This window comes from Eleutherodactylus coqui, chromosome 7, assembly GCF_035609145.1.
Source record: "Eleutherodactylus coqui strain aEleCoq1 chromosome 7, aEleCoq1.hap1, whole genome shotgun sequence".
In the NCBI taxonomy this organism is placed as follows: domain Eukaryota; kingdom Metazoa; phylum Chordata; class Amphibia; order Anura; family Eleutherodactylidae; genus Eleutherodactylus; species Eleutherodactylus coqui.
In genome coordinates, this window is record NC_089843.1 from 221979006 (window position 1) to 222003878 (window position 24873).

A 24873-nucleotide genomic window follows, 5' to 3' on the forward strand; every position below is an offset into this window, starting at 1 on the left:
GATGTAGGTTTACACCCAGTTATAGAGTCCAGCCTCCTCATGTCACCTCCTCATACTCTACCATTCGCTGCTGCAATATCCTTTATGTAATATTATTTTGTTGCCTCGTTCCGTGTTTGCAGGAGTGGAAAGTGACCTATAAGATTTGTATTTAGTAGTTTGTTACTGAATATAGTGTAATCAGGTTTTATGAACTTACAGACGATGCAGCAGCCCTGAGGTGACCCCCGGCCGCCTGCAGGCCGCCTCTGCTAAGAGTTATTGCTGTTCTTTATAGGCACTTGAACAGAAGGACATGTTGCGGAGTCCTAGCTGTAATCCTCTAACAGTCCATGCGTTATCTGTGTATTTCCTGTGATTACGGTCTCTCACGCCCCTCATAGTTGTTATGGCCTTCATGTAGGTTGTTTTACCCGCTTCTTCTTTATTAAAGGTTTTAAAAAACAGCCAATATAGAGACAGAAAAAAGAGGAATACAAAAAAGGAAATTTTCCTCTTTTTTCCTTTTTCTGCCTCTATTTCTGATCTAATCTGACCTATCATCTGTTATGTACATATAGCACCCATTACCGTCATTTCTGAGGAAGGGGCTGCATTAACACCGTAAACATTGGCTGTTTATTTAAACCTTTTATAGAGAAGAAGCGGGTAAAACTACCTACTTGAATACCATTCCATGAGAGTTTCGCCTCCATGTCCACAGGTTTTCACGATTCCTTTCAACCTCATTGTTGCGCTCCGTTACGAACAGTTTGCATTAGTGGACCGGCAGCGTCTTAGTTTACCCCTTTGTAATCCAATTTTGGGTTCAGGGTTTCCTAGGGGTTCTTCTCTTTCTGCCATTATACAATGGCGCTATCTGCTGGCTAGAGCCAGTACTGCGGTATGGGACATGCTGGAGATGCCCCCCGACAACAGAGTGGCCAGTAATATACAGTAAGAATACCCTGCCGGACGTCTTCCAACATCGGAGCTGTACAGCCTTCAAACGGAAAGTCTTCAGACGTCAGACAGTGGATTGGAAAGGGTTAATTCATTTATTCTTTCTTATCAGGAAAGCTATCTTACCCGCGCAAACAGCAGCAGAAGGAGCTCCAGCCTCACATGTTATTTACTCCCCCTTTAGTCGTTGACTTACAGTTATTGGAGCCTGGATGAGGACAATGTTTCTTCCCAGTGACACTTCTTGTATGTTACCAGAATACATGTTAACCGTTCACGGCTCAGCGGGGACACATCCCTATACATCCCTATACATCCCTATACATCCCTATACATCCCTATGACGCTCTGAGTTGGGGTCACATTCTTGATTTATCTCTGTAATAGTTGAAGCTGCATTTTTCTGAAACAGAGTCCCACATCCCCTACATAGACTTCAGAGATAATACGCTGGCTTCATTTGGCCAATAGCGGATTCAGTGTACAGTACCTTAAGCCCTGGGCTGTTTACGGACCACGCTGCACCCCTAATCTATAGTCAGTCTATGCGACCGCAGCATGTAAAGGGCTGACAGAGGGGGCTCCCTCTGTCAGAAGATAGCCGGGCACCAGTTCGTACAGCAGAGAATGGAGAAAACCTCCGCTCTTTGCTGTTTAACCCTTTACATGCCACGGTCTGCGCGTCCGCAGCATGTAAAGGGCTGTCACCATCAGACCCCCTGCAATGTGATCAGGGGGTCCTGATGGGTCTCTGTGGCACCCGGAGGCTTGACTATAGCCTCCGGGTCTGCCAGTGATCTCTGGCTGTTTAACCCTTTACATGCCGAAGTCTGTTCGACCGCAGCATGTAAAGGGCTGACAGAGGGAGGGGGCTCCCTCTGTCACCATCGGACCCCTGCAATATGATCAGGAGGTCCTCATGGGTCTCTGTGGCAGCTTAGGCTATGACGCTCAGACTCTGTCTGAGCGTCATAGCCTAATACCCCGCTATGCCTCAGCATAGCAGAGTATTAGAAGAATAAAAAAAAGTATTATGCAAGTCACAAAAAAAATGACAAAAAAATAAAACCGCCAAAACCCCACCCTTCTCCCTTTACTTTGTAAAAAATTAAAAATAAAATGACACATGTGGTATCCCTGTGTCGTAATGATCCAGAGAGGGAAGTTAGTACATTATTTAACCCCTTAATGACGTGGTCCCTCCCCCCCCCCCCCTTTCCTCCCCCCCATTTAAAAAAATCATAACTCTTCTATTTATCCATGGCCGTCGCTGTATGGCGGCTCGTTGTTTTTTGCGGGGCGAGTTGTATTTTTCATTGGTGCTATTTAATGTACTGAAAAACATAAAAAATTCTAAGTGGAGTAAAATGAAAAATAAAACGACATTCCGCCATCTTTCGGTGCGTCTTGTTTCTACGGCGCACAAACTGCACCAGAAATGACCTGATAGCTTTATTCTATGGGTCAGTGCGATTACTACGGTACCAAACTTGTATATTTTTTTTTGCTGCAGTACTTGTTTTTTTTTTTTTTAAAGACATTTCATTTTTTAAAATTATTTTCTTCTGCATCTTCTGCGCACAATATGTTTTTTATTTTTCCGTTGACGTCGTTGTGCGAGGGCTCATTTTTTGTGGGATGTTCTGTATTTTATGCTAGTACCAATTTAGAATACATACAACTTTTTGATCGCTTTTGTTTGCATTTTTTCTGGGAGACAGGGTGACTGAAAAAGTGCATTTCCGGCGTTCTTTATTTTTATTTTTGGACGCCATTCACCGTGCGGGGTAAATAATGTGCTACTTTGATAGATCAGACTTTTACGGATGCGGCGATACCAAATATCTATCTTTCTTTTATGATTTAGATTTATGTATTATAGATATGACAAAAGGGGGTGATTTAAACGTTTATTGTTTGATTTTTTTTTTACAATTAATAAAACTTTATTGATCTTATTTTTACTTTTTTTTTTTAAGCCCCCCTAGGGGACCACAACCAGCAATGTTTTGATCGCTCCTGCAGTATGACGTAATGCTGTACAATTGCAGTTATTGCCCGCGGGTGTCAGTTGTAATAAACAGCTGATGCCCGCACTATATGAAGAGAGGTCATGCCACGATCTCTCTTCATACATACCCCGATGCTACAGGACATAAATGTACGTCCTGGAGCAGGAAGGGGTGAATGAAATGGTAAAAAAAAAAAACGTGGCAAAAATAGCTAACCTAGCCTATCTCACCGTACAGAAAATGGAATAGAAAGTGATCACAGATCAACAAATGGTTCTAATAAAAGGTACAACTCATCCTGCAAAAATAAAAAACCCTCACACAGCTCCGCTGATAAAAAAAAAATAAAATGGGGGTCTTTGAATGCAGCGATAAAAAAATCTTTTTTTTTTTTTTTTTTAAACTGAAAAAGTAGCGAAAAAGAAAAAAACTCTTACAGTTTGTATTGCCATAATCGCAGCGGCCTGTAGAATGACGTTAATACATAATTTATACGGCTCAGAGAATGCAGGGAAAAATAAAAATAAAAAACGTGCCAGAATCACAGATTTTGTTAATTTTGCCCCTGCAAAAAGTGGAATAAAAAGCGATCAAAATTTTACATGTTCCTAAAACATTAGATAACTGAAGCCTGGAGTTCATCCCGCAATAAACACGGCCGTCTGGAGCGCTGGCGATGGGAAATAACATTATTACGGCTCTCGGAATGTGGCGACACAAAAGCAAACCATTAAGGAAAAAAAATGTTTTAAATGTACAAAAATAGCAAAACATAATAAACTGTATGAACTCGTTATCGCCGGAATCGTGCGACTCAGAGAATAACGTTATCGCACTATTTATTCTGCACGCTGAACGCCGTAAACATGGAATCCAAAAGACAAATGGCAGAATTTATTTTTTTCCCCCAATCTCCCTAAAAATTTTTTTACAAAAGTTATGCAATACATTATATAGACCCAAAAATGATGGCATCTAAAAGTACAACTTGTCCCGCAAAAAACAAGCCCTCATACGGCCGTGTCAGTGGGAGAATGAAAAAGTTATGGGGCTTGGAACGCGACTGGAAAATTAGCTGAAATTAAATAATTAGACCATTTAAAAAACCTGACAGGGTGGTAAGAAACCCGCCACTGAAGGGGTTAAAGCAACCCTCCGGCCCGGAGAGGTAAGGATGGTCCCACCTCTTCTCTGCCCAGCTGATGCACATACCTCTAGGACACTGTACCAGCTATGATTAACCAGCGCTGCCCAGAGCGGCATGCATTGTCTTAGACCACCAATGCATGCTATACACAGTGGGCATCAAGTAGTCAGAGAAGTGGCCATCCCCGTGTCTTCAGGAGGACCGCTTTAACACTACTGTCATAGAAGGTCAATAAATGGATACAATTACAAAAATGAAATAAGAATAAATGGCAAATGGGATCTTAGTGGGCATAAGACAGAGGGGAGCTAAGAAGGCAATGAAGGACAAACGGGCACTGGGGAGCCAGAATTCTGTACCCATTTATTGCCCTTCTAGTGCACATCCGTTCAGACAATTTAGTTCTAGTCCTTCTGTCCTGAAAGACAAAACAGCCCAATATCAGCATCTGTATTACACAGTAACATACATGGATGGCTATAGCTTGTAGAAGCTCCCTAGGCATCGGGACTTACAATGTATTAGCCCGCAGAGGGAAGAAACAGAGGTGAAAACATAGGGGCACATCTACACGAGAGCCCATGGTGCCAAATCTGAAATCTACAAGCTGGCATAGCTTCCAGCTATCATTTACACCAGTGTCTGACATAAGAGCCATGATGGGCCATGAGCGACTATGCCCCCTAGTGTAAAGCCCTGTTAGTGGTGTCACCCAGCATTGCCTGGACCGTAATGGCCCGCTGAGACTCATGCTAAGTGTGTGTGCCAGGTGCATGGGAAGAGGTATATAGAATAACCCATTGTCTCAATGAATTATAACATGCCCATTTTGGGTGGCCACCCAACCGACTGAGACTCCTGGGGGCCTGTGGCTACCCAAAATGGTCATATTATAATTCACTCTTGCCACTGACTGCCTCTAGAGATAGCAGAGGACCTACCACATACTATTATACATGTAATTCAATGGTAAGCGGGCCTGCAGTGAGCTCCAATGGATGCCTCCAGGTCTGGACTAAGTCTATGCAGAAGGTTTGTAGCTCTGGGTAAAAAAAGTAAAATAGAATTAGCTAGTACTGCGGAAAGGTCTGTTCTTGGGGTTTCCCAATCAAGGTAATTAGGGCTAAACGTGTCCATAAGAAGGTAATAAACCCCTCTGGAATCCGCTTAGATTGTTTTGGCGCTATACAAATAAAGATTATTATTCTAAAACTATTTAATGCCGCCTGAACACGGCCGGTCAGATCCCGCAGCGGGCTGCGCCCCGTGCCCTCTATTGACATTATACTACCCGTCCGGCGTCTTCACTGTTGCCTTGCAGTGCTGGAGTTCAAGGTTCAACTCTAACCAAGGGCAACATCTGGGTCCTTGCAGATGTCTTTGATGAGATTTGAGCCTGGGACCCCGGCATGGTGACAGCGTTAGCCGCTAAACTCCATTCATTCACAGACACACATGAGTGGGGTGACCTGACCCGATATTAATGCCCGGCTGATCATGACGAGCGAATTGTCTAGGCATGCATGTTAGCGCTGTGGATACATATGGGAAGTAGACCAAGCCATGGGTTTAGGAGATGAAGATCGCTCGGAGGTTCGCTGATCACATGACCCGGACCGCGACCATTCTGAATGGGAAATAAATGAGCACAGAACTTCAGCCGACAGCTGACTGTATGATACAAGCTGCACGCTCCCGTCCGCGGCCGCGTTTAGTCTTCCAGAGCAGCGTATTTTCCCGACACATTGCTTATGCTTCTGCAGACATCGCTGGGATACTTTCTTCTTATTGGATTTGAGTTTTCTGTTTTTGTTCTATTATTTTTCTGCCAAATCTAAAATGTAATGAATAATCATTTTCTCACCTCTCCCGCGCCTGCTGTGTCCCATGCCTTTTGTATTCCATGCCCGCTGTGTCCCATGCCTTCTGTATCCAGCGCCCGCTGTGTCGCATGCCCGCTGTATCCTGCGCCCACTGTGTCCCATGCCTTTTGTATCCCGCGCCCGCTGTGTCCCATGCCCGCTGTGTCCCGTGCCCGCTGTGTCCCATGCCTTCTGTATCCCGTGCCCGCTGTGTCCCATGCCCACTGTATCCCACGCCCGCTGTATCCCGCGCCCGCTGTGTCCCGTGCCCGCTGTGTCCCATGCCCGCTGTATCCCACACCGCTGTGTCCCATGCCCGCTGTATCCCGCACCCACTGTGTCCCATGCCCGCTGTATCCCGCACCCACTGTGTCCCATGCCCGCTGTGTCCCATGCCCGCTGTGTCCCATGCCCACTGTATCCCGCACCCGCTGTGTCCCATGCCTTCTGTATCCCGCGCCCGCTGTGTCCCATGCCCGCTGTAACCCGCGCCCGCTGTGTCCCATGCCCGCTGTATCCCGTGCCCGCTGTGTCCCATGCCCACTGTGTCCCATGTCTTCTGTATCCCGCGCCCGCTGTGTCCCATGCCCGCTGTGTCCCGTGCCCGCTGTGTCCCATGCCTTCTGTATCCCGTGCCCGCTGTGTCCCATGCCCACTGTATCCCACGCCCGCTGTATCCCGCGCCCGCTGTGTCCCGTGCCCGCTGTGTCCCATGCCCGCTGTATCCCACACCGCTGTGTCCCATGCCCGCTGTATCCCGCACCCACTGTGTCCCATGCCCGCTGTATCCCGCACCCACTGTGTCCCATGCCCGCTGTGTCCCATGCCCGCTGTGTCCCATGCCCACTGTATCCCGCACCCGCTGTGTCCCATGCCTTCTGTATCCCGCGCCCGCTGTGTCCCATGCCCGCTGTAACCCGCGCCCGCTGTGTCCCATGCCCGCTGTATCCCGTGCCCGCTGTGTCCCATGCCCACTGTGTCCCATGTCTTCTGTATCCAGCGCCCGCTGTGTCCCGTGCCCGCTGTATCCCGTGCCCGCTGTATCCTGCGCCCACTGTGTCCCGTGCCCACTGTGTCCCATGCCCGCTGTATCCTATGCCCGCTGTATCCCACGCCTGCTGTGTCCCATGCCCGCTGTATCCCGCGCCCCCTGTGTCCCGTGCTGGTCTCTGTATACAGCTGCAGTCCTGTCCAGTTTATGGGACGTCACAGGGGATGCAGCCAATGACAGAGCTCAGCGAGTGACCAAATAGACTGCAGCCAAGATTCCCAATAAAATGCATGGTCGGGGATACAATATAATGTAGATGAACATTGTGCCATATTATATAGGGAATAGTGAGAAAAGGTGGAGCAAAACTGGTCCGGTTGTGAGTGCCCCACAGAGGAGGCAGGGGCCATAGAAGTTTGGAGTGTGCAAGATGTGCAGGTGCTGCCGACTACATACTGCTCTACCCTAGTGGGCGATCGGGGGGATACAACAAAAAAACAATGGCATCCCCCCATGATATACAAGTAAAGAAATAGGTTTAAATAAATACCTGCGCTCATAAGAAACATGTATGTACATTAAGAAACTACTTACTAGGGAAGGAGGGGGATCTAGAAGACCCTCCTTGGAAGTACGAACATCGGCTTGACCAAGGAACGATGATAATGTAAGGCTTATTTCATAAAACTAAAGTGAAGGTACAATACGATGCAAGGAGTTTCAGTGACTGATGGTCGCCTTCCTCCTCTCCATATTATATAGGGAGATATAGGGAGATATACTATTATATAGGGAGATATACTATATAGGGAGATACACTATTATATAGGGAGATTTATTATATAGGGAGATACACTATTATATAGGGAGATAAACTATATAGGGAGATACACTATTATATAGGGAGATATACTATTATATAGGGAGATACACTATCATATAGGGAAATATACTATCATATAGGGAGATATACTGTTATATAGGGAGATACACTATTATATAGGGAGATATACTATTATATAGGGAGATATACTATTATATAGGGAGATATGCTCTTTTATAGGGAGATATACTATTATATAGGGAGATGTACTATTATATTGGGAGATACACTATTATATAGGGAGATAAACTATATAGGGAGATACACTATTATATAGGGAGATATACTATTATATAGGGAGATATGCTCTTTTATAGGGAGATATACTGTTATATTGGGAGATACACTATTATATAGGGAGATACACTATTATATAGGGAGATATACTATCATATAGGGAGATACACTATTATATAGGGAGATTTATTATATAGGGAGATATACTATTATATAGGGAGATATACTATATAGGGAGATACACTATTATATAGGGAGATAAACTATATAGGGAGATACACTATTATATAGGGAGATATACTTTTATATAGGGAGATATGCTCTTTTATAGGGAGATATACTATTATATAGGGAGATACACTATTATATAGGGAGATATACTATATAGGGAGATATGCTATTATATAGGGAGATACACTATTATATAGGGAGATATACTATATAGGGAGATATACTATTATATTGGGAGATATACTACTATATAGGGAGATATGCTATTATATAGGGAGATATACTATATAGGGAGATATACTATTATATAGGGAGATATACTATCATATAGGGAGATACACTATTATATAGGGATATATACTATTATATAGGGAGATATACTATATAGGGAGATATACTATTATATAGGGAGATATACTATCATATAGGGAGATACACTATTATATAGGGAGATATACTATATAGGGAGATATACTATTATATAGGGAGATATACTATATAGGGAGATATGCTATTATATAGGGAGATATACTATGTAGGGAGATATGCTATTATATAGGGACATATACTATTATATAGGGAGATATGCTCTTTTATAAGGAGATATGCTATTATATAGGGAGATATACTATTATATAGGGAGATAGGCTATTATATAGGGAGATATACTATTATATAGGGAGATAGATAGGCTATTATATAGGGAGATATGCTATTATATAGGGAGATATACTATTATATAGGGAGATATACTATTATATTGGGAGATATACTATTATATAGGGAGATATACTATTATATTGGGAGATATGCTATTATATAGGGAGATATACTATTATATAGGGAGATATACTATTATATTGGGAGATATACTATTATATAGGGAGATATCCTCTGTCTCTTGACCTTTTTATGAAGGGAACATCCTGCATTTAGTAAATCATTCCATTGTTTGCTGTCCTACAGGAATAGAATCAAACGCTTGAAAACCATTTCCCCCTTTATAAAGAAGCAGCACGGACATAAATAAGCGTATATATATATAATAACACACACACATCTTTATACATAACCCGCTTTGTACATTCATTTTGAATTTATCATATCTATATAAGCAGAAATCTTTTTTAAAAATCAGTGGATCTGGGGTGTCTCTATTTTGGCCTAGTGGTTTGTGGTGTCTGTGCCGTTGGAGTGATGACCGCGGTAAGAGATGCTGCAGTTAGTTCACTCTTCTGCTTTCATCCTTCTGCCCCATCTTGTACTTTCTTTAGCCCCACTGGAAGCAGTCGCTACGCCTCATCGGGAGAACTCAGCCGAGATTCCACTCAGCTCAGCGATGACTTTGACCCAGAAAATGACAGTCTGCAGGGTTCAGAGATAGAAGAGGAGAGGGACAGAGACTCCTATCACTCCTGCCACAGCTCTGTCAGCTACAGGAAAGATTCCCCAAACTGGGATGGAGAAGAATGCCCTGAAGGCTACAGCGAGGAAGACGACGATGAGGGGGGGTACCCTGACAGCAGAGGGCAGCTCTCTGACAGAGATATCTATGATGATGAACTTCAGGATGAAGAAGATCAAGAGGGAAAAATGACATACGAATTGGAAGATCCCTTGTATCTGTCTGGAGAGATTAAAGAGAAGACGCCTCCTGAGATTCCAGTGGAGAAGGAGAAGACCCCTGAAGTTGTTCCAGAGGAAGAGCCGGTGCCAGCTCCGCCTGAAGTCAAAGAGCCGCCGCCAGAGAGGTAAGGCGTGGGGAACTAAGTGGGTGAAAACGTATATGTTACATGCTGTTAGAGGGGTATTGTGCCTGATGAAGCAATGGGATATTATTGGATGCCATCACTTTATGAACTGAGGGGCTTCGACCTCTGGGACCCCACCAATGCTGAGATTGAAGGGGCCACAGTGGTAATTCAGTGCTGCCGCCCTTCACAGTATTTCTCTTTATATTCACAGACAGAAAACAAAATTGTGAAAGACCAAGGTTACTGAGAAGGTGGTGAATGTTTTATTTATGGAGTTAATAAGGCGTATTCTGCAGCCGGATGGGGTCGGAGGCCGCTCCCTGCATAGTGCTAGATCATCACAGAGGACCTTCAGTGTTAGGACTGATGAGGGCCCAGAGGTCGGACTCCCACCGGACCAGAAGCCTAACTTGAAGCTTCTGGGCCCCCATGCAAAATCTGTTACAGGGCCCCAACTATAGTGCTTTCTTCATAGTACTGGGCTCCTTATATGGAGAATAGAGGCCTTATGGGGCCCCTAAGGCTCTTGGGCCCGGGTGCAACCGCATCCCTGCATCCTCTATAGTTACGCCCCTGCACCGGACATAAAACGATGCCATATCCTAATGATGTGCCACTGCACTAAGAGATGCTAATACCCCATAGGGAACCTGTTGTATGTTTCCTGCAGCCATAAGCTCAAGCTACGGTTTTGACAAGTGGCCGCACTTTAGCCAGTTTGTTGCAATTATGCTAATTTATTGACCTAGATTGTGACAGATCTGTCTCCTTAAAAACACACGGCTATTAGAACCAATGGGAACGCTTAGATGAAGGAATCTGAATGTTCCCATGAGAAACCATTGGTTATAATAGCCGCGTGTTTTTGCCCACCTGATTTTTGCGCGCCAGTGTGAATGAGCCCTAAGACATAGTAAGACCTCGTGCTGTGTGAAGGGGAGCCTGTGGCTGGTCCATGCTGCCTGTATTAGGGCAGTATCACACAGATGACAAGTTCCCTTTAACTAGAATTGCCTATGATTGGGGTCCTGCATAGTCCTCAGGCTTTCCCTGCTGCCTGACAGCTTTTTTCCTATTACTGCGGACAGTGAGTATTCCATGAAGAAATGTCTTAGTTTCCATGTAACTTCAAAATTGTTAACCAATGTCGTATATTTTTGACTATTTTGGTAAATATTAAATACTTTGCTTTACAATATACTGAGCATCAGAATGATGGCTGACACATATAGCGGTATGATTGGTACTACTACTGGCCGTGTGGTTGATGATGAGCCCCCAGTATGAGTCTGTACACAGGGATATACATATACAAGTAGTTTCCCACTGCGCTCTTCTATCCTGTGCCAGCCATCTGTCAGCTATCCGCCTTCTATGCAGAAAACTATATGGGGATGAAAACCAGGATGGAACTGGGACAGGAGCGTAGGGTTCAGTGATGCGGAGACCTCCTGCTGTCTGCTTCACATGGTTTATGTCCCTGTCACTTTATGTTTTTACCTGGATAGCTATCCATCTTTAAATGCAGACAGGGATGGAGACCATGTGAGACCAAACTCCCGCTCGCCCAATGCTTCCTTCCCAGTTCTCTTCTAGTTTCTGTCCCTATGTAGCTTTCTGCATGTAAACCCAGGATGGCGTTAGCACTGGACAGAAAAGCGTAATGTGAAAAGTAACAGTAACAAAGTACATAAGGCTGAAGGAAGAATCCTAGAATGGTAGAGTTGGAAGGTCCTCCGGGGGCTTTCGGGTCCGACCCCCTGCTCAGTGCAGGATTCACTAAATCATCCCAGATATAGAGTCATAGAATGGTAGAGTTGGAAGGTCCTCCGGGGTCATCGGGTCCAAACCCTCTGCTCAGTGCAGGATCCCTAAATCATCCCAGATATAGAGTCATAGAATGGTAGAGTTGGAAGGTCCTCCGGGGTCATCGGGTCCGACCCTCTGCTCAGTGCAGGATCACTATATTGTCCCAGATATAGAATCCTAGACTGGTAGAGTTGGAGGGGACCTCCGGGGTCATCGGGTCCAACCCCCTGCTCAGTGCAGGATCACTAAATCATCCCAGATATAGAATCCTAGAATGGTAGAGTTGGAAGGTCCTCCGGGGTCATCGGGTCCAAACCCTCTGCTCAGTGCAGGATCACTATATTGTCCCAGATATAGAATCCTAGACTGGTAGAGTTGGAGGGGATCTCCGGGGTCATCGGGTCCGACCCTCTGCTCAGTGCAGGATCACTAAATCATCCCAGATATAGAGTCATAGAATTGTAGAGTTGGAAGGTCCTCCAGGGGCCTTCGGGTCCAACCCCCTGCTCAGTGCAGGATCACTAAATCATCCCAGATATAGAATCCTAGAATGGTAGAGTTGGAAGGTCCTCCGGGGTCATCGGGTCTAACCCTCTGCTCAGTGCAGGATCACTATATTGTCCAAGACATAGAATGATAGAATAGTAGAGTTGGAGGGGACCTCCGGGGTCATCGGGTCCGACCCCCTGCTCAGTGCAGGATCACTAAATCATCCCAGATATAGAGTCATAGAATGGTAGAGTTGGAAGGGTCCTGCAGCTAGATGGACACAAAGACTTTTATGTCCATGCCGCTCAGCCTATCCTTAAGAACCTTAATTGACAATGTGACCTTCAAACCATCCCATTGTACATTGCACTGAGTTCCACTGCTAATCTGCATTGTATTGCTGTAAGATCTTTGTATTAGGCCTTTATATACAGCATGTAGACATGTGTCTTCTGTTATTCAGTTACAGGGATGAGAGCTCTGGCATGTCAAGAGCTAAATCTAACTGGCTTAGGGCATTCAACAAGGTGCGGATGCAGCTACAAGAGGTACGTGCGACAGACACCAAGTATCACACGTCTTAAACAATGGTCCAAAAACGTATGACGGTTATGCAGAAAAACGCTGCTGCCTGTTAAGCCCATCACCTTTTATGTTGCCCTGTCTGATTGGCATTTTATGTTGTTTTTTTTTCATGTTTTATTTTTTTTTATTTTTTTTGTGTCATTTTGTGATTTTTTTCCATTCAGAATGGCTCCTTCTGTCAGTCCCCTCCCTGTTCACACCCTCATCTTAACATCATTCTGTCCCATTGGCAGAGGCCACAGATACCCATCACAGGTAGGTGAGGAGTGAGTGACTTATCTCCAGATATATCTATGTAATATAGTATATTATTGATGATTTGACAATGTTACAGCCGCCGGTGTGTTATAAACAGTGTATGACGCCGCTAGATTGAAACTCTGCAGATTATACTTGACGAGAATACTGTGATATGTGAAGAACAAAGCTTCTATGATAATGAATACTAACTTGGTCCTTCAAATGGCGCGGATCCAAATGGCACAGATTTTGGTGCAGATCCACATGAGAATCCACCATGTTTGAGCACCCCCCGAGGCCTGTGTCACACGAACGTATTTGTGTGTTGTGTGCATGCAATACACAATGAATAGAACCTATTGATTTCAATGGTTTCGTTCACATAAGCATATTTTGCGCGCATATAAATAGCACATATTGGACTAATTAACTTAATTGCCCATTTCAATGAATGGGAGCGCGGTTGTGTATATTTTTGGATGCTCGAAAGTAAAATATGCACACAAAAATATGAACCGTCCATTGCGCAAATATGCAGAGCAAGTGCATGCGTAAATGCGTTTACACCCATGGGACACCAGCCTAAGGCTGTTCTCTGATGAAAGTAATACAGATCCATGTGGGCATTGTATATTTCTTGCTCGTGTCACTGGGGGATACAGAAGACAGTGGGTATATGATGCTGCCACTAGGAGGTGTGCCATCATCCACAAGCTCCTCCGGCACAGATTATTCTGCTCCTACAGACACTAAGATGACCAGTTTTTAGCTTTTTATTGTAGTTTATTTTCATTCCCCTCTATGTTGTTGTCCACAAGTGAGGAGTGTGAACAGCGTCAGTCTTGTCACACTGTTACCCCCTCCTTCAGGATGACAAGTGGAGGGACAGAGTAGTCTTGCTTCATTGTTGCCTGATAGCCCATGAGTTATGGAGTGCTCCTGCCCGCTCCTCTCAGGTTCTCTCACAACAGGGGTGACCCTACTGGATCTCCAGGGGAGCAAAACTGAAGAGGAGTATAATTAGGGCAAGGGGAGTATACCCTTTTACATATTCCTCAACCACCTAAACTCCCCTCCATGCCTCTCACTCCACCACGGAGTCTCTTTCATTCCACTGTTGGGCAGATGGCACCTTTTCTTTTCCCGTGGTTTAGTGGTTTGACCATACGATCTGGCCACATATCCTACTCAAGGCCGTGGTGCCACTGAGGTATGACCTTTTCCCTCTTTCCCCCATGGGCAACCAATGCCGACTTCCTCGTGTCCTACCTCTCTCCTCATTGGCAACAGCAGCAGACCTTTCTTAGACCCCCTAGGGGTGCAGCTTCCGCTCTCATCTCTTTCATTCTGCCCTGGAGGTACATGCCATTTTTAGACTGTCTTAACTTCCTGGCTCTATGGTTCCTGCCCGGCAAACAAGAGGACATCGTTTCATCTTACTGGTCGGATCAGCCTGTTAGAAGAGTTTTTCTGTTTCCCTGGTTCTCCATATTGTGTGGGGCCCAGCTGTAGTTTATAGAAGCTTTCTCTGTGAGCAGGAGGTAGCCAGATGACTTCTTATGCTAGGTGGAGTAATTGTGCAATATGACCCCATTTTACTAGGCAGAGATTGCTCCCATGACAGCCTTACTGCAGCAATGTAGGAGACCCTCCAGATTGCGGACCCTAGGTCACAAGAGTTTTTGTTTTTGCAAACAGACTTTCCACACCATTCTGGCTGCGATTAAGTCATCTTAAAAGAATGGTAATAGCCTGGCAGACGTTTCTTCCACTTAACATCTCCTGGCCAAGGGGACACAATTTCTCTCAAGGTAGACCCTCCAATCTTCAGTCTGGCTAAGGCTACCTCTATCCCAATGGCAGGTTCTGCCTCTTTCCATGACCCCTTGAATCATTGCTTGAAATCTTTTGCCAAATGATCCCTTTAGTCAGGGGGTGGTGTTGATCCTCACACCTATCTTTGTGCCCACCTGATATATCGCTGTCACAAAATGGTCACAATAAATCTTGAGAAGAAAGGACAGACTGCTTTCTTGGATAGTATTTCGAGACAATTTGCAAAGGTCCTCGAGTCATGGAAGTTCAGAATCGATTTTGAACTTCCATGACCAATCACTTTTATGTGAGCTATTCATATTCACTTGCTCACCACTGTTATGCATCTCTTGATCCGATGAAGTGATAGTAATCACAAAACAGACATTTTTCTGTTCTTTCTACCAATCCACCCCTCCAGGGCTTTCTCCTTTTTCTGGGTTGTAGATTCGATCCTCTAGGGAGTAATCATTTCCATTTCTGAGCGGGAAAGTTCCAGATTTTCTACTCAAATCTCTTTGTGGTCCCCAAGAGAGGTAGGTCTGTCCAACCCATCCTGGACCTAAACACTTTGGTCGTTTTGTTGTCACTTCTGGATGGAGGCACAGAGGTCAGTGATTTCTTCTGTAGGGTGATTTTCTCCCTAGGTTTTCATCAATCTGCCTGGCCCATCATTGCTTCTTCAGACCCCATCACTTTATGTTTGTGGCTCTGCCCTTTGGCCATTCATGGCAGTCTTAGTCGTTCCCTGCTGTACAACAACTGGGTAAAGAGTTCCTCTCACTCAGAAGAACTGGGCGGCCTCCAAATCACCTTGGACATCTTACTCAGGTCAGCTGCCTGATAAATTACCAGGTCCTCTCTTCATCCAGACAGGCAACCTTCTTGTGTGGGTGGGATCATCAACATAAAGGACTACAGTTCCCATGTTTCCTCTCCTGTCACGGACATTCCTCTATTTACTGCTGCCTTCCGTGTCCCAAAGTAGGTGCTGTTTGGCTGAACCAGCTAATTTCAACAGAGCTGGCTGACCTTTTGGGTGTGATATTCGACAAGCCGGGTCCTTCTACACCAAGACAAGTTGTCCTGACTTCAGCGGAACATCCAAGTGAATCAAAAAGGGGCGCCCATTTCTCCTTATGTCTGTATGCAGATTCTTGGTCTCGTCAATCAAGCCTGTCCCCTGAGCCCAATTTTAGACTCCATCTTAAAGACCAATTCTGGCCTGCCGGGATCTCCAGCCTCGCTGGGCTGCCATTCTTTCATGCTGCGAAGAAGACGCTGCTTTGTTGCTTACGAGTACACATAAGCAAAAAGCTTGGCTGACCCGCTGATTTCGACAGTACTGGTCCCGTATGTGTCCTGCCCCTCCCCAACAAATGATGTTGCCCTTTACATGGCCAGTCCTTTTGTTCTCACGAGACATGTCTTCGCTTTTATTGGCACATTTTTGGTACATTTTTGGTACATACGACTTTCTGATTGCTTTTTAATCCACTTCTGGAAGGCAGATGAACCAAAAAACAGCAATTCTGTATTTTTCTACAGCTTTCACCATGCAGGATAAATGATGTGATCATTTTCTAGTTCGGATCATTAGAGATGTGGAGGCACCAATTATGTGTAGTTTTTTTTCTTTTTTTACCATAATGAAGATCTCGGTGAGGGAAAAATATTTTAGATTTTTTTTTTTTACTTGGGATTTTTATTTATTTTACAAAATACTTTGTATAATTGTTTTTTCTTTATTTTCGGCCCAGTAAGCGACTTGAACAGGCAATTCTTTGATCAATTCTACAATACACCGCAATACGTCTGTGTTGCAGTAAAATATACTTTGAATTGACCGGCAGTCTATGAGACCCTTCCTCCAGCGGGGCCTGATATGCTTCTGTGTGATGCAGAGTCAGAAGCCATTGTTAAGCCTCCGGCTGTCAGATCAGCCCATCGCTAGCCTGAATTAATGTCATAGGGCAGCCAATGGAGTAGCAGAGCGAGCTCCTCGGAAACTATTTAGAAGCCACAGTCATTACTGACCTCGGCATCCAACGTGTTGAAATGCTTTCTCCGATCCCGGCCATTTCAGGTGTCTGGGTGTTATTAGAAGGTGTCCGATCTAGCTGCTAGGGGCGCTGCTAAGAGGCATATTTAGACTGTAAGGCCCCTTAGTCAATGCTTTAATAAGGTGTGTTGGTGCTCACAGAGGCTTTAACCCTTTGCAATCCAATTTTGGATTCAGGGTTTCCTAGGGGGCTTTCTCTTTCTGCCATTATACAATGGCGCCATCTGCTGGCTAGAACCAGCACTGCGGTATGGGACATACTAGAGAGGCCCCCGACAACAGAGTGGCCGGTAATCTATAGTAAAATTACCCTGCCGGACGTCTTTCGACATTGGAGCTGTACAGCCTTCAATCAGAATGTCTTTAGAGGTCATACAGTGGATTGGAAAGGGTTAAAGCGCACATCCAGTTATAAAGTCTCATTGCATTTGACCTCTAATCAATGAGTTTCGTAAAGGAGACTTTCTGCTTGACACAGATGCATGGGAGATGTAGCAGAGTTGTGTTTGCTGTTGTAGCTTCTCAGTCAGTTACTGGAGCGCTCCTGTCTGTGCTGCGGTAACTCAGGAAGGACTTTGCTAATCCACAAAATGGTAAATGGCAATCTCATAAGACTGCAGCATATGGTTTTGTTCTTTTAACTTGAGGTACGCTTAAAATGTTAAAATTCTGACTGCCTGAATCTACCACTAGGGGGAGCTCAGGATCTTTTTGAAGGTGGATTTATTATTGAGATCAGTGACACATCCAGGTAGCTCGTATTCTACAGGAAAGCCCACAGAGTAAGATAGGATCCAGGTGCGGTAACAGAGACCAGGACAATGTTGCAGTGGTTATCTGCACATAGGTAACTGGGCATCTCCTTCTGGCGGGAGGGGTGTTACTAGTACTGACTTCTGTTGTAGGATGTCTGCAGAACCCTTCTGAGACGGTCCACCCGCTGACATTGTTGGGAGGTTTGCGTTCGGCTCCAGTGATTTCTTTTCTAGTTGTTCAGTCTTTCAGTTATTTCGTGATGTCGGTTCGCACAAACACCGCGCAGCTGGGAGGTTTTGTTTCCTTTTCCACTGACATTTTAAATGTAATTATTCAATGTTTGCACAGATCTTGCAGCTTTAAAACCCTGAACTGTATTTGTTTGGCGCTCTGCTCATGAATACACCATCTTCCCCGAAGCCAAACTGCACGATGCTCTTCTAGTTCTATGGAGGCTCCTCTGACTACTGTTGATCAGAAATCCTTAAATGGAGATTTCAGATTTAGGAAAACATGGCTGCTTTCTTCTCTAAGCAGTGGCACACCGTCTGTGGGTTGTCTGGTTGGGTTATCGTTCGGATTCCCGCGATCCGGCAAGAATCTGAATGAATTATCATTCAGTGTAGAAGGGCTCTTAAATTCTCAAAATTTGTTTTCAGACTACCGAAGGTTCATCTGCTGTTTTGTTAATGATGAACCCTAAGTTTTTGCCCCGATCCAGATCACCGATTAAAGGGATTATTTGTGTGAAGATTTATCTGCTACTGATGCGCTGTCTATAGTTGGAAGGTCTCTGAGGCTCCCTCTACATTTTGCTTTGGCCTTCTGTTGGAGGTAAACTGCTGGTGAAAGGTTTTGGACACCTTGGATACTCACGGTTTAAGGGCAAAAGCATTCAAGAAGAACAAAAAATTCAATCAAAGCAGAAGAAAATCGATGTATTCATAGAGAATAAGAAACAAAACAAAAACATCACCAATCAAGGCCTTTACAATGAAAAAAATCAAACTTTCTCTTCATCAAAGGAACCACGTTATCCTTTTAACCCTTTGCAATCCAATTTTGCATTCAGGGTTTCCTAGGGGGCCTTCTCTTTCTGCCATTTTACGATAGTGCCATCTGCTGGCTAGAGCCAGTACTGTGGTGTGGGACATGCTGGAGAGACCCCCGACAACAGAGTGGCCAGTAAACTACAGTAAGAATACCCTGCTTCATTTTATTTTATGTAAACTATCTCATTTAGAAATTGATGTCAGCAACACATCTCACAAAAGTTAGGACCAGGGTAACAAAATGTTCTATAAATCACATGACTATGTATAAAAAGAGCGTGGTAGAGAGGCAGAGTCTCTTAGATGCAAAGATGGTAGGAGGTTCACCAATCTGTGAAAAACTGCATTTAAAAATTAGGGAACAATTCCCGAAAAATTTTTCTCAATGTAAAGTTGTGAAGACGTCGAATATCCCATCATCTACAGCACATGATATCATCAAAAGATTCAGAGAATCTGAAAAAATTCATGTGCCCAAGGGACAAGGCTGACTGTAAGTATTGGATGCTGGAGATCTACGGGCCCTCAGGCATCAATGCATTAAAAACAGGCATGATTCTGTAATGTAAATCCCTGCATGGGCTCAGGAATACTTCCAGAAATCATTGTCTGTGAATACAGTTCATCCTGTGTAGCGGCCCAGAGTTATTGAGGTCCCCTCCAGAATGTTCTAGGTTTGTCTCGTGTCAATGTCTTGTCAGTGTCTTGTTTGTGGAGTGCATTTGATTAATGTGTATTGGATGGCTGCAGAACTGGAAGGGTTAATGTCTGGTATGCTTTGTCCTGTCTGAAAAATGTATTGTTTTGTATGTGTCTTGTGACATTATTTGATATATGTGTTTACTGAATGCAATGCAAGTCAGTCAGCGGGAGTCTGGAGAGTCTGCCAACACAGTGGAGTTGATTAGTCAGTCAGTCACAGAGTAGAGGAGGAGAATGTCAGAGACATGGAAGAGTCAGAGAGGAGGTCTGCTGTTACCACCAGGGCCTAGCCCTGCAAAAGAGACTACCTATGGCCTCCATTTGTAGAGAGAGTGAAAGCCCGGACATGATGGAAATGTGTGGTTGTGCAGCAGCGCTATCGCATGCATCCGTAGGAATGGAAAACCCCTACTAAGCGAGAGGAACGTGAGTGTATGACAGGAGAGAGAGAGTTTGCCGGGAGAGAAATCTTACAGATAACTTAGGGTGTGGATTATATAAATGCCCCGAGAATCCTCCCTGCTGCACCAATTTGCTTCTGTACAAAGACTGTTTTACTTGGATATAATTTCAAGAGTTTAAGTAAACGAACAGAATCGACCGTTCCTGATTCTCATTCAGAAAATACCCTGTGTAACTTTATTACATCTGAGAGATCCACCACAGAGGATGGAACGGTGGCGTCACGAGTGACAATTGGACTGCAGGCAACCTCCGGTTATTATCCCTGTGATTTCCACCAGCAGTAACGTGGTCGGGTCCCAAGCTACCTCAGGGAGGAGATGGTAGAGCCCCTTGACAACTTCTTTCTCTACCCCGCTGTCTCCTCGGCTGTGAGCCTGCTTCTCGGACACTGCACCTGCAATCCACAAATGCAAGTTGTTGTTAGTCGTTTAGTCGTTCAGGACCCCAGACCCTAACGGCGAGCTCCCTCCGTGTTTTTCGGTTTTGCACTGCTTCTTTCAGTTGTGTGATCTCCATGACAGTATCCACTCTGACAGTATCAGCCGTCATGTTCTTTGGCGCTGAGTCTTTCTTTGTCACTGATCTGTCCAAGCATTATAGATTTTTCTAGCGACTCTGTTCGCATTACATGGCCAAAATACGTGAGTCTGAGTCCGGTCATCTTGTCCTCCGTAAGGCTGAGCCAGGTCATCTTGTCCTCCGTGATCCTGAGCCGGGCCATCTTGTCTTCCGTAAGGCTGAGCCGGGCCATCTTGTCCTCCGTAAGTCTGAGCCGGGCCATCTTGTCCTCCATAAGCCTGAGCCCGGCCATCTTGTCCTCCAGTGATACATCAAGTCTTATACGATTCAGGACTTCTCTGTTTGTTCCTCTCGCTGTCCAGGGCATACGCAGCAGCTTTCGCCAGCACCACAGCTCCAACGCATCAATCCTCCAATCAGCTTTTTTTCACAGTACAGCTTTCTCATCCATACATGGCTATGGGGAATACGATGGTTTACACTATTCTGCGTTTAGTTGCTATGCAGATATCCCTACTTTTCCAGATTTTGTATAATGCAAAGAAGAAGTCATATATCAACACAATCCAAAAAGTCTGATCTCTTCTCTGGGCCAAAGCTCATTTAAAATGGACTGTCAAAATGCAAAACTGATCTATGGTCAGAGGCATCAAAATATGAAATGCGTTTTGGAAACCATGGACACCGCGTCCTGCAGACTCAAGAGCAGACGGACCATTCAGCTAGTTATCACCAGCATCAATGCTGAGCAGTACGTAGAGACCACCTGCAGTCCAGACCTCTCCCCAATAGAAAACATTTGAGCATAGCCAAAAACTGTATTAAGAACTTGGGTATAAATAAAGGCAAGAGACCAGAATCCCTTTCTGTATTGGACTATCCCCCAACAATAGTAAAGTAACAAAAGGGCTAGACAAGTGGAGTAATCTTCCGCTCTCTTTCTTGGGCAGATGTCACTTAATAAAAATGGTTAGTTTTCCAAGACTCCTCTACCCATTGCAAACGATACCACTCCTACTCCAAAGGCGTGATTTGGGGAAATTGCACACGGCATTCTTAGCTTTTGTGTGGTCACGAAAAAGACCGCGCATTGCTTTAAAAAAATGAATGCTCCCCAAGAGTGGAGGAGGCCTCAATTTTCCAGACATCCGATTATATAATGTCGCTAGCCTCATTATACATTCCTTGGATTGGCTCCAGGGCTCCAGCGACTATTCACATACCGCCTTTGAAGCGGGATTGTTCGGCCCATGTAGCCTAAATGCCCTCTTGCATATAAGCTACACTAACCTCCCTATTGAATGCAAACAGTCCATCATGGCAAAAGACACCATAGCCTTCTGGAGAATAACCCGTAAGACATTCAGACTGTTGTTTAAAATCTCCAAACACATGGGACTATGGAATCATCCAGAACTTAAGGAGGGGAGGGAAAACAAAATGTTTGAAATGTGGCAACATAGAGGGATTCTGAAAGTCCATCACCTCTTCCACCCAGAGACCCCTAGATACACGACTCTTAGAGACCTGTGTGAGGAATACAACCTGCCCGCGTCCCATTTCCTATCGTTCGCTCAAGTACGGAATCTTCTACGGGAAAGACTAGCTGACGTATCAAGAGGAGCAATACTTAACCTTATTGATATTTTGGTTAAAAATCTTTCATATAAGCTTCAAACTTGTATACCAGACTTAGAGAGGGGTGGATGAAAGAAAGCGGCTCTGGGCTATTCAAAAAATGGGCATGAGATCTTCAGGATCCGGATCTACCTGAGGGAATAATTAAGAGTTGGAACTCTGTAAGGCAAGCGATATCAAATGAACGATGGTGAGAAACATACTTTATGCTAATCCACGGGGCGATATATGGTTTTGACAAACCTCAGAACCCTTATGGCCCAGCTAGGCTACAAGCTTGTCCCAGATGCTCCCGATCAAACTCTGACTTTCTACATGGCATCTGGCAATGCCCTAAGATTACAAAATACTGGGTTGGGGCCCAAAAATTGATTCAAGACATGGGAGGACAGACCCTACAGCTGACTCCACAGGCTTTCATACTCCACCAACTACCAGATAAGAAGAGAAAAGCCAAAATGACCCACACTATTCTATTTATTGGCAAGAGGTGCCTTTTGAACAGCTGGTTGCTAGCCAAACCCCCGGGGATAAACGATATTGCTCAACAATTAAAACATCTTTGGAAAATGGAGAAAATGGAGACAGAGAAGTGGAGACACAAAATGCTTCAAAAAATGGAGGGAATTTATAAAAAAATGTCTTGATCCTAACAAAATCAAGGAGTGTAGGAACCAATTCATTAACACCATGTGGTGTTATAGACAACATGACACGAACCAGATGGGTATTCTAAAGATTACAAAACCCGAAGGGGAGGCGATCGCTGGGGGATTCACGGCTGTTAGCTATTAGTTCTGTTTTATAACAGCGTATTAAGATTTTTGAAGTTTAGGGGGGGCGGGGTTAAGGAAAAAATTGAAAGATGTATATATGGGCTTGGCATTGCTCTGTACACAGAACCCACTAAGATGGATAACCAATGATGATTACTAAAGGCGGAATCGCCTCTAACAGAAGTGTGCGTTATGTGATCAGACTGTCACAGTTGCAGCCTACTCAGGTGGATGCCAAAAAAGAGCTTTAAAAAAACAAAGCATTTGAAACGCAAAAAACGGCAAAAACGACGAGGAGTGCGGGGCAGCTGGATCCTACTTCAGACAAGAAGGGGAGAACATTCCTCTTCCAAAACTCCAGCATCTGGTCTCCTCACCTCCCAGATGTTTATAGGCTGTTGTACAAACAGGAGGGGGCGCTACACAATGGCAGACATATCCATCCCAAGTGTTACTGCCATCAATTTCAAAATGCCAGAACTACATGGTAAACCACGACCTTCGGGTACCTTCTATGCTTGAGAATTCTATTGATTCTAAGCAGTGTACTCACCCCACCATAGAAAAATGCCTCCCAAACCATCCCAGATCCTCCCACATAGCTGACAGTTGGTGTGACGCAGTTGGACATCTTATTCAATGCTAAGTGTCCCACATTATTGTTCTTTTGCTCTCCGACATCCTACATTTTTTTTTATATCTTCTGCAGTCCAACTCTTGTGCTTCTGCTCCCATCGCAGTCTTTTCTTTCTAGTTATTTCAGAAGAAGTGGTTTTCGCACAGCAACTCCACTAAAGAGGCCAGCTGATCTAGGACTCCACTTGACAGTCATCATCTATATCATTTAGAGAGCAGCACAGTGGACTGTTCTCCTTTTGTAGTTTCCTGTGGCCTTTGTGACTGACCTTTTTAGTTGCAGTTAAACAAAAAAACTTGATGGTGTACGCAACAGTGGACTTGGGGCTCAACAGTTTTGAGGCAATATTGCGAAAAGGAAAGACCATTTGTTGTAGTATGCTTTGATTACAGACCTTGCCTCTTGGTCCACGTTTGCTATGTCCTATGATTGATTTACCAACTACAAATCCTTATGACCGCATTGGTTCCTAATGAAGGCTAAGCCCTGCCCCAAAACCAAGCCCAAGCTGTACTCCATTAGAAAGAGGAATACTTACCTAGCAGGCTCGGTCCGGGTCCTCTGGAGCTCCGTCAGGCATCCTGAAGTCTCGTTCGCCCACAGAACATCACTTCCTGGTTGTGGGATTCATTAATCCTGCCTTCAGGAAGCAATGTCTCTGATTGGTTCATCCAGCGCTGCATTGATTGGCTGAGGAGTGCTGGATGAACCAATCAGAGCCATGCTTCCTGGAGGTGGGATTTATGAATCCAGAAACCCGGAAGTGATCTTCTGTGGGCGAACAAGGACTGCAGGATGCCAGCGGAGCTCCGGAGAGCAGTGGGAGGACCCAGACTGAGCCTTTTAGGTAAGTATTCCCCTTTTTTTTAGAGTGCAGCTATGACTTATTTTAGTATGTTAAAGTCACATTGCACGAAAATGGCAATTTGGGGCATTGCGATAAGACAAAAACAAAGGCTCTATAGGGAAACATGTAACTCCGGGTCCACCGCTCTGCTGACTGTATGCATGAGACCTGAAGGTTGGATTCACACGGATGTATTCTCGCACGAAAGATTGGCGAGCAAAATACACAGAAAGTAGAACGCATTGATTTGAATGGGTTCGCTCACATCTGCAAATCTGCTGGGGAAACCAAATCCTCAGTATGCTTACTCTTCCTGCGCAGCTGCACAGGGGAAGAACACATCTGGAACTCATGAAACTATTTGGCTATTACAATGGCTCAGAGCATTGGTGCCTGTGTCTTTGTGCACGCAAATGTACACG

The 24873-nt window shown here is 44.7% G+C and overlaps 1 protein-coding gene across 1 annotated transcript in view; it reads left to right on the forward strand.

Annotated features, from left to right (window-relative positions):
* LOC136573203 (protein unc-13 homolog A-like) overlaps nt 1-24873 on the forward strand; it is a 178161-nt gene that overhangs the window by 58776 nt on the left and 94512 nt on the right. The window contains exons 10-11 of the mRNA XM_066574475.1: nt 9580-10056; nt 12821-12905. Of these exons, the coding sequence (XP_066430572.1) occupies nt 9580-10056; nt 12821-12905 (562 nt within the window). The remainder of the gene's footprint in view (nt 1-9579; nt 10057-12820; nt 12906-24873) is intronic.